The sequence below is a fragment of the Poecilia formosa genome, unplaced genomic scaffold (assembly GCF_000485575.1).
Source record: "Poecilia formosa unplaced genomic scaffold, Poecilia_formosa-5.1.2 Scaffold1, whole genome shotgun sequence".
Lineage (NCBI taxonomy): Eukaryota > Metazoa > Chordata > Actinopteri > Cyprinodontiformes > Poeciliidae > Poecilia > Poecilia formosa.
In genome coordinates, this window is record NW_006799940.1 from 1,382,920 (window position 1) to 1,393,841 (window position 10,922).

Below are 10,922 nucleotides of genomic sequence, written 5' to 3' on the forward strand. Positions count from 1 at the left end.
AAACATTTATTCATTAATTTAGCACAGTTCCAGCTGTTTTGTCATTTTTAACTAAGAACCCTGGAAAATATTTCTTGTTTTGCTTAAACATAAATTATTGCTCTGACTCCAGAATTAGGCAGATTTTAGGCAAGCAGCCATTTTCTTATAGCCGTGTCCCGAGTCATGCACATCAGCTTACATCCGTCTTGTTCTCGTCTTTTTTCTTTTGAAGAGTGGCAAGAATAACACTAATTAACAAAAGAAAAGAAAAGCTAAGTGTATGTAAAATACATTAATTTTGTAGGAATGGTCAGAGTAGATGCTGGAAGTAATAAGCACTAATGTTAAAGGTTATATTTAAAAAAATATATTTTATGCAACTGAAAGTAAAAATGGTGCCATTTTGTTAAGTTTTCACTTTTTTTTTTGTTTTGTTTTTTTAATTAGACCAATCATATTTTTTCCTTGCATTTTGTCTCTTTCATCCCTTGGACATTGCTGCTTCCCTTGTTATTTAAACTGTTTATTTAGTTCAGTAGCTTGTAATTTTGAGTTCAAAGGTTTAGTCAAATATCTCTAATTGGTTTTCCCTAAATGCAGAATGTCAAAATTTCACAACCAAGAGTTAATAAGGAAACTTACAAAGACAAGTTCCTTAATCTGCCATTTAATTAACATTTACAAATGCAGATGTCACATTTTTGCAAAAATGTGACACTTTCCATTGCATAAAACTTGCTTTTATTGAATTTAGATTAGAGGATTAAGTGCTGCACTTTTTATCATAACATCTTAAGATTTTGAGTGACGGCGTTTAGATCTGATGTCATTCAGTCTTCTGTGCTGTTCCGTAAAAGATGTTCAGCCTGCGAGAAGCAGAACAGACCTTAGAAAAGGACAGATTGATCAACAAGCTGACCAGCTTTGTGACGGGCTGCGGCGTAAGCACCAGGAAGTCGACGGGGTCTTCCGGTTTGACCTTGGAGCACTCCAGCATGGCCTCGCCCAGCGAAGGCATCACGTACTTCATCAGGTAGTTTCTGAGAGGAAGAGCTTTGGCTTCCAACATTTCAGACTCCTGCTCCACCACCATCCCCAGGTTCTTCTTCTGCAAAAAGCACACTCACAGGCTTTAAGCAATCTTTATTTGGTGTTTTTTAAAGCTCCTAGTTTCTGAGCTCACCCAGTCCTCATAGTGACCCGTCATCTCAGCCAGAGTAGCCGCCTTCCTCTCCTTCCTCTCTGCTGCCTCTGCCGCCAGCTTCTGCTTCCTCTCTTCCTCCTTCCTTCTCTTCTGCTCCGCCTGCTCCTCTGGAGTCCCGCCGTAGTTCTTGGGCTCCCCTATAATCTCAATAATCTTCTTCATAGAAGATGTGTACTCCGAATCATCTGAGCTGATGTCTGGGAAAAGAAGAACATTATATTTTCCCCTAATATTCCAAGGGCGTAATTTTTGTTTTCTTTATACAAGCAGCTTCTTCTTTTACATAAATATGTATTAGGTACAAAAAGACTTGCTGTGGTGACCCCTTGTGGTCAATTATGGTTTTGCAGACTACCTAAATATTCTGGATGGAGTTCCCGGTGATCAAAAAAGTCCAACAAAGTTACTGGAGCTCTGCATCGTTGCCGGTATGCACCCAGACGAGACTTGAATTCGTCCTGGGTGTAGCGCATCTTCTCAGCTACGCACTCTGGAAGCTCTTGCACTCGCTTGAACAAGAAATCATCTGGTGCTTCGAGGGAAAAAATGTACTCTAATGCAGATATGGAAGAAGAAAAAACACACTTGAGCAATTGTGAGTTGATGCATTTTAACTACAGCGACTAGTTGATGCTGTGAGCAGAACCTGGGGTCACGCTCTTGTTGTACCGCGGCATCTTGGACAGTACATCTACATCCTGGTTCTCCTGACTCTCATCTGAACAGAATGTAAATCCACCATTTCACTCATAACACTGATGTGTTTTCAATCATTAATTTGACAAAAGCTGTATTGACGGATAAAACATACCAGCAAAAACCATCTTTGCCTGATCCAGAGTCTCAGGGAAGCCGTCCAGAACAAACCCTTGGTTCATGGATCCTTTGGAGTAAAGCTTTTCACGCAGAACCTCAAAAATCAGGTCCTCAGTCACAACACCTGAAAAAACAAGGAAAAACAGCAAAAATCAAACAACATCAAAGCTTTTTAAAGTCAAATTTAATTCAAGGACATTTCCGTACACTGTAAAACATTTGAGCCGCATTTAGTTATTTTCTACTTTTTAAGTCAAATAAATTGGTCAAGTTTTAGATTTTGAACCTGAATGTGTGAGTTTGTGAAAGATAAACTTACAGCAGTAAGTTGTGTTAACATTTGTTCAGTTTTGTCAAACCTACAAGAGTTGAATAAACTGGAGTTTTTAGGTTAGCACTTAAAAAAACTGAAAGAAGAAAAAGACAGGAGTGGGAATTATTTCCCAGAATGCTTAGCGGCATGTTTTTATGGAGTTGCGTTACATTGATCTGACTCTTTTATTAGTTTGAGGATAATGTTCTGTTCACACTAAATGTTTTTGAGCTGAATTTAATAAAATTCATTATCAGATCAGAAATGTTGTTCTTGCAATTTGAAACAATAATTTAAATTATATTAACATACAATAAGTAGTTGTTTTAACTTGATATTACGAATGAAATAATAGAGAAATGTGGTTCTTTAATTAGGTGAGGGCAGTTTTTTTTTTCTTCTTTTTATTGTGAAATAATTATTTGGTTTAAATTGCAGCAATAAGTTAAAACTCACAATTCAAGATTAATAAACTTAAAAAACAATGTTGTCTCTTGTTAAATCTTTAATTTCTGAGTTAAAACCAAAACAATTTTCTGGTTGACTTAAGTTGGATTTTCCAGGCAGCAGGTGGACTTTCATTTTCAAGTTATGTTTTACAGTGCGTGAATTAGGATTTGGGATTTATCAGCCTCCGTTGACTGAAAACTCTCTTTGCTGTTGTGTTTTTATTTTGTCGACTCGCCTTCGTTGTCCTCCAGAGTCCTCTGGATGTATTCCAGCTGGTCGTGTGCAGCAGCTTGAGCTTCTTCGGCAACTTCTTCTTCATACTCCTCGGTAGCTATTATCGTCTCCTGCGAAACGTAGAAACAAACATGGTGAACAGAAAACACCTCTTTATGTTTGTCATGGAGCTGCAGCTGCTCTACAGCATAATAGTAAAGTGGAAAGTCGACAACGTTTATAACTTACGGAGCTATTTTACTCTCAGGCCAGCCAAAAACAAAAAACTTGTTTACAGTCCCAAATGTCACAAGATTTGGAAAGATTATTTTTTTAAATAATCCCCATTTTATGTCTATTTTTAGGATTTAAAATGAATAAAAACATAAAATTGTATTTAAAAAAAGAGGTTAGTTTTTTTTCTGTGTGATGGAAAATGATATAAAACTTAAAGGACAAGAAAACCAAACCTAGGACCATGTCATTGGTTCTTTTAAATGGAAATATTGCAGAAAAAATAAAAACATTTATAATATCTACATTTAGAATATTAGCTGGTGTTTTTTATTACAATTTTTCCCAGCCACTGTGGCAGGTCCAAAGTGTGAAAACCACAAATTTTTATTTATTCAGTCAGTATTAAAAACAACAAACGCTAAATAATGTTAAAATTGAACCATGTGCTTTTTTTATTTAACATATTATGAAAAAATTATCCCTTCATTTTATGAATACAAGAGAAAAGTCAAGTTTTTTAAAAAATGGTCACTTATTAATGAATCATTTGTCGATCAATAATAACTTGTTGATTGATGACTTTCATCCTTAGTACAAATCCTAATATATTCACTGAAAACACAAAATATTTTCAAGTATCTTTGGTCTAGTTTCTGGTGAAAATATCTTAGTGCACTAACTTACTAAAACTAACTTACAAGCCATCTTTCAGCAAGAAATAGGAGCTGGTTTTAAGTCAATAATTCCTTAATATTAATGAAAAAATACTAGTTCCAATGGCAAATTAATTCACTTATAACACCTGTCAAACTGAAGGCCCGTGGGCCAAATGTGGCCCACCACAGCTTTTTATGTGGCCTTGAGATTCTTGAGAATTATCATGGAAATTCACACAAATATCACTTTTATGCTGATAACTGGCAAATTGTGCTAACTGGAGTTTATTGTAGATTTTTCTCAAAAATTGTCAAAAACTTTCTTACTTGTACTAAACAGCTGCCTCAGCTTCAATTGGTGTCAGATTATAGTCCAGGATCTATGATACAGATCTCCTATACAGCGAGTAATAAAAAGTCACATTTACCTTCATAAATAAGTGCAAATATTTCCAAATTAGAGCCACAAACACAAAAAAAATCACAAAAGGAATTACGAAATCCTGGAGGAACTGAAAAGCTGTTCAATAGGATTCATTGATTTTTTTAACAGTTTGTGATCAGGTTTATCAACACATTCTGGTACAACCGGCCCTTTAAGAGCATTCATGATCTGGATTTGGCTCAAAACAAAAATTACTTTTGACACCCCTGGATTATATATGAGAAAAATGTCGTGGTATAAATGAGATAATCTATCCCATGGAACAAATACATTTTCATCAATATTACTTAAAACAATCTCCTATTTCTTACTGAAAAGTTACTTGTCATTACTTTTATCTTATTTCAAGTGTACCAAGATATTTGCACTAGAAACTAGACCAAAAAAACTTGATAAGATTTTGTTTGTCACATAAACTCACAATAAAACACTTTGACTTTTGGGTTTAACAAAATGTGAAAACGCTTAATCATTTCCACAAGGGGGCAGTATACACTGAGTATCTCTGTTGCATTTTGTTTCCACTGACCAGCTGAGTAATTTTCTCATCAAACATGCTTTTGACGTTGATGTAATGAAGTTTGTAGTACTGGCAGAGCTTCATGGCAAGAGTCGTCTTCCCAACCGCCGGAGGGCCAATCAGGCAGATCTTAATCGGCTACAGAAAATAAAGATATAACCCACTGCTGTCATTTGAAAACAAGCTTAGTATCAAAGAGGGATTCTAATCTATCAAATGTTTAGATAAAGACGGATTTGACACAAACAACACTCTGATTTGAAGGGTTAAATACGTACGAGAAGCTGTCTTGCGAGTTTGTACTCCTTCACGATGTTCTTGATGTTTTTCACCAGTCCTTCTTCACTCGTCCAGTCAAAGGTCAAAGAGTCGCTGACTATAGAAGCTTCCACTTGCAGGTTGACATTGAGACAGTCCAGTTCTTCCGGCTGTTACCAGAAACAAACTGAACTGTTGAATCAATATTAAATTCATCTGATTTTTCTTTTTTTGCAGGTTTGATTTTACATCTCATGTTTTGGGATTTTTTGGGGGAAAACAATTAGAGGGTAAAGAGCATTGAAAATAAGATTTGTCTTGAGTTCGTTTATACAACAATGCACCTTAAAAGCGTTCATTCTGATGGCGTCTTCTGGAAGTAATTTGCTGATTTTTTCTGGTCCGAGCACATCACTAATAGTCTAAAGAGTTAAAAGATAAGAGGCTAAATAAACATTTTATGACGTTTTATTGGTCTACACACGATATTGTTATTATAGCTTAATTCTGACGTAAAATGCTACCTTGACAACCTCCTCTAACGTGTTCTTGGACTCATCAATGGCAAGGATGTACCTTGAACTTGGCTTCACCTTAATGATGCCTTGGACCACTCTGCAATAAATTAGAAGTCTGTTCACTTTTGATCCAATTTTTACCCAAATAACAAACAACAACACTACACATCGATAAATAAATTTACCTTCCAAGGTCACGAACATGAATCATGGGAATAAAATTTTCACCACTTCCAAATATGGGAACCTTTGGCTCCTCCATCGACCATGAAACCTAAAAAAAAATGCAAATGACAAAAAATGTAAAATACACTGCAAAAACACAAAATCTTACCAAGTAATTTTAGTCTAGTTTCTACTGCAAATATCTTATTACACTTGAAATAACTTTTTAGCAAGCGGTACGGGTTTGTTTTAAGTCAATAATTTCTTAATATTGTTTAAAAAAACACATTGGCAGATAAATTAACTTATAAAATGGGAAAATGTCTTGTTAGAAGTGAAATAATCTGTCAATGCAACTAGAACTGGGTTGCTAGGTGACGGGGATGGCGTTGCTAGGTAACGGCACCAATAGAATTAGAACTCTTAATCTATTAAGAGATTATTGACTTAAAACAAGCTCTTATGTCCTGTTCAAAAGTTATTTTTAAGTTAGTTTTCTCTCATTTCAAGCGCAGTCAGATATTTGCACTAAAATACTTGGTAAGATTTTTTTATACAAATTATGTGTTCATAAGGGATTTATTATATTTACCTTAAAAAAGTAGTGGAAGAGATTTTCTCCCATCCCGTACTGAAATCCAGCACATACGACATAACCTTTGAGCTTAGATGCTTTCTGCAAAATGAGAATATATATATATTTTTACAGTTCTATCACTGCTTTCTTATTTGTCTCCATTGTTGTGGTGTAATTTGCTTTGTGGGACAGTGAAATATCCATCATAACAGTGAAATCACGTACACCTCGGGGCAACTTGAGCACAAGTTTCTCCAGCTCATTGTGTTTCCTGAACTTGGGATGAGGCCTTCTTCGGAGAAAATCTTCTTCTAAAAACGGGACAACTGGGTTATTCTGAAATAAAAATTAATAACTTTATATTAGAAAAACGTAAATATTAGAATTAAATGATGTTATTTTTTTAGATTTAGATTTTTTGTGATTTACTGGGTCTGAAACCCTGAAATTCGTCCAAGTCATCAGTGTAGAGACGAGGATGAAATATCTTCGGGTTTTGAAGTTTTCCATCTCATCCCGAAGGACTGTTTGTAAAAAGACCAAAAAAAAAAACAAAAAAAAACAGGCAGTGTTGATTTGTGAACGATATCAGAAAGCCAGTCGGTAACACTATTGTTGTGTTTTCCAACTCTTGCCTGCTAATGCCCATGTTGCTTCTTCAATCTGCTGTTGAGCTGCACTTTCAGTGACGCAGTAAACCACAACATCACACTCCAGCAGCAGCTCCTGCAGCTCCGCTCTGCTTGGGGACTGGCAAAAAACACAACAGGATATTAGTAACACTCATAGTAATGATTTATTTAAACTGTTCACTCAAATTTAAAAGCTATTGTTTGGTGAATTAGTTTGAATTTATTGTGGATTTACACTGATTCGTAAAATGTTGCTATGATTAAAAGCTAAATATTAAAACAAAACTGTTTATTTTGTACCTAACATTTTCCATCTAGGAAAATATACATTACTCACTCACTACAAAATCCTCAAAATTTGGCCAAGATTGTATCAATTTGCACTTGTGGTTGGGGGCTACAAAAATTATTCTATGGGTCACAAATGGCCCCCGGGCCTCATGTTGAAAACTCCTGATCTAAAAGTAACAGTTGACAATTATCCCAAAAAACAACTCATTATGCCATAATATAATAATAGCTATTATTAAAATCTAAATTAAAAAATTTGTGTTCCAATACATCACTAACACATTCATATCCATGATGTGCTGACGGCTTCCGTCAGTTTTATGAGCCATCAGCAACTATTCGGTATTTATTAGCATGATTCTTTTTTGTTTACACAATAGTTTGCATTTATGACGTGATCTTTAAATAAATAGGAGCAACTTTAAGCAGTTGACTCACCACATACAGTTGGTGTAGATTCTGTACTTTCTCCTCATTGATGGACGTTCCTACCACCTGAAAAGCAGGTTCGTCCAGGGGAGTCGGTGTCTCGTCTCCTGTGTCATCATCGTCCGACTCATCAGGAGCTTCAATCTCTCCTATAATCTTCCCAGGTAAAATAAAGTCAGAGTACGTACCGCCAGCTATCTGACTTTAACTGGTACCGAAACTTTGTTCACCCCTTACCTCGGCGACGTGCTTTGAAACATACGTGTGGACGTCGTTCACGAAAATCTGCTGAACTGGAGGCGGTGACTTCTTCCCGTCCTCCTCCATGACAGAAACTCCCACTTTAGATGCACAGAATAATAACCGCCGTTAAAAGGAAAACTGCTGAGACGAAAACAGCTCGGGTCCGCGAGTCTTAACGGTTGCTATGGACTCGAAAACGGTTGGTAGGGTTCAGCCAGAGAAACGTTGAATACGTAAGCTACGTCAAAATGGAGGCCAGGGACGGTTCTACAATCCTTAAACATTGGGGCCTTCCACCCATTTAAAAAAACTTTACATATATTGCTTGCTTATTTTTTATTATTATTTTTTTTAACTTGACATACAAGTGAATTAAGTTAGCTTAGCTTAATTTGTTATTTGGTGCCACCTAATTTGAAAATCTGGAATAAAACTAGAAAAATATCCTCTTTTTTTATTTTATTTTTTTAATACTGCTGCTTTCCTGGGTTGAGTGAGCATGCAGATTTTCCTACCACAAATAAATAAATACAAGTGCCAGTCGGTTTATTTCAAAGTCATATGAGGCCTTAACCAGAACTTGATTTGGAGCCTGACCTCCAGACTCTAACAGAGACTCATAACTAGAGACTTCAGTTGTGTACCTAAATTATTTTAGTAATCAAATTAAAGCAGTTTTTTATCTGTATTCTGCCAAATTACATTTGTGTGAAAAAAAACTTTATCTAACTTTAAGGACTCATTGAATGCTGAGAAACTTATTTATTCATATTTTATCACCTTAAGAGGGTAGTTTAACAGCATTTCAGTACAGATGTGGTACAATCAGGGATAATTGGCTATTATTTGCCGAAATGTGTTTATAGACAAACCCAAAACTGAAATATTAAAATTGTGGCCATCAATCAAACTATGAAGATTATTTTTTACACTTTTACCCAGTAAAAATGTAAAGATACGAGGCAATTTTTTCTTTCTCTCTCCTACTTTTGGAGGTTAAATGTGAAAATCCCATTCTGATGATGTAACTGGCTTCTTCCTGCAGGGAATACCAAATTAACACCCTGCAGACAGAGCAGCATGCCACTCTGGGCTCCTTATTTGCACAAACAAGCCCCGTCTGTGGTCCAGTCGATCCCCTCGTTGTGCAGGACAATGGAGTGCTGACATGGAAACTTTCAAAGCACCCCATTTATTTATAGGGCTGACTTTATCAGCTCTTCACGGCGTCTGCTTCGCACAGATCTGGGCACTCAGTGAAACACGCCAGTCATTTATTCAAAGCATAATGACTCTGAATGAGGACTGATTGGTTGGGTTTTACCATGTATAGTTATCGGTTCTCAATAAGGCAATAAGAGGCTGTCTGGTTTAAAGTGTTTAATAATTATCCTGTAGGTTATTTAAGAATTGTAAAGGGTTGAAATATTTAAATCAACACAGAATTATCGGTTTGTATAATAATCACAATAAAAAGTAAATCAAATACATTAAACTGTTTATATCTATAATAAAAAAAATGGGGGGATTTGTTGATTTTGTGTGAATTTCCACAATAATTCTCAAGAAACTGGAGGGACTGATTGATATAATTTGGCAGTAAATGGATAAAAACTGCATTGATTGGATTAACATCATATTTAAGCATATTTATTGTTTAGTCTTGAATCTAGAGGGCCACACAAAACATATGGTGGGCCGGATTTGGCCCATAGGCCTTGAGTTTGACACCTGTGTAATAGAATATCTGTTTGTTAAAAACTGTCAGCTGTTTGCAACAGACAGGTGTGAGCTTTAAAACTTCTGCTGATTTCATCAGAATGACTACAATGAATCATTTCAACACTGTTAGATGAGTTTCCCTTCAATTTATTTATTGATTGAACAAATTATTGCATCAAATCCACAGTAAAACATAGTTATGCTGTGGGTTAAGTTTGCACAAAACATTTATATTACCGGTCAGAGAATATAATCCTGTCTGTGCTGGACAGCAGTTGATCTCAGCAGCTGCCTGAGTGTGTTTATGTGTGTGAGGCTGAAATGCAGAGGAGGCAGCTGTCAAGACAGAGGGACTTCCTGCTTTACCTTATAAGGACGAAGGTCCCTCAGCGCCGTGACCCATTTAGGAGCGATCAGCTTCCTCCTCAAGCTGCAGGGATTCTGCCAAAAAGTGCTTCTTTGACTTGAACAGAGCTGTTGACTAAACAAAGTGCTGGTTTCTTCCACCAGTCGAAGTTTCAGGAATTTAAATCTGAACTCTTATGCTATCTCTGATGATGCTGCTGCTGTAAAAACGTAAACGTAGAAGCTTCGCTGCAACCTGATTATAGGTTCAAACTATGTGTGGAACATCCAACATATATAAATGTTTATCTTGGCAGCAACTCTCCACAATTATTGGAATCCATTGTGTTAAAATATTATATTACTGCATAAATTGACTCAAAAATCTCTACAATTCTCTTGATTATCATATTCTTCCTCCCTGCATGTGAAAGTAAGTAGCCCCGTTTTTCACGATTTCATTTGTTTCAAACATTTTAATTCTTCCAAATACAGAAAAAGGAAAATGTTTTTACTCTTTTTATGCAAGATAAAGCATGTTAGCTGAATAAAAACGCAAAGGTTTGAGTGAAACCTTTTAGAAACGCAGTGTGAATGTAAACGATAACTGAAAACGTGTCAAACTCAAGGCCTGTGGGCCAAATCTGGCCCGCCATAGCTTTTTACATGGCCCTCTAGATTCTAGACTAAACACTAAGTGTTATCAATTGAATCAATGCAGTTTTTATCTGTTTACTGCCAAATTATATCAATCAGTCCCTCCAGTTTCTTGAAAATTATCATGAAAATTCACACAAAATCAACAAATCCCTGCACTTTTTTGCACTAATATATAATTGGGAGTTTATTACAGATTTTTCTCAAAAATTGTCAAAAACCTTCTTACTTGTATTAAACAGCTGCCTC

General features: G+C 35.9%; 1 protein-coding gene across 1 annotated transcript; it reads right to left on the reverse strand.

The window, feature by feature from the left end:
- Positions 1 to 636: 636 nt before the first annotated feature.
- LOC103135144 (adenylate kinase 7-like) lies at positions 637 to 8,164 on the reverse strand. The gene is made up of 18 exons (XM_007547758.2): positions 7,944 to 8,164; positions 7,716 to 7,862; positions 6,990 to 7,104; positions 6,784 to 6,878; positions 6,580 to 6,690; positions 6,370 to 6,453; positions 5,798 to 5,886; positions 5,619 to 5,709; positions 5,439 to 5,516; positions 5,115 to 5,264; positions 4,846 to 4,974; positions 3,001 to 3,109; positions 1,998 to 2,126; positions 1,833 to 1,904; positions 1,542 to 1,739; positions 1,166 to 1,383; positions 932 to 1,090; positions 637 to 848 (listed from the first exon to the last, which is right to left on the reverse strand). The coding sequence occupies exons 1-18, from the start codon at positions 8,031 to 8,033 to the stop codon at positions 813 to 815; spliced, it is 2,100 nt and encodes a 699-aa protein (XP_007547820.1). The 5' UTR covers positions 8,034 to 8,164; the 3' UTR covers positions 637 to 812.
- Between the last annotated feature and the right edge of the window lie 2,758 nt (positions 8,165 to 10,922).

Coding starts and splice junctions, on each gene's coding strand:
- LOC103135144 (XM_007547758.2), bottom strand. CDS start 8,033: ATGGAGGAGGACGGGAAGAAGTCACCGCCTCCAGTTCAGCAGATTTTC. Junction 1,905..1,997: donor GGCAAAGATGGTTTTTGCTG/GTATGTTTTATC, acceptor CATTCTGTTCAG/ATGAGAGTCAGGAGAACCAG. Junction 1,384..1,541: donor ACTCCATCCAGAATATTTAG/GTAGTCTGCAAA, acceptor TTCTTTTCCCAG/ACATCAGCTCAGATGATTCG.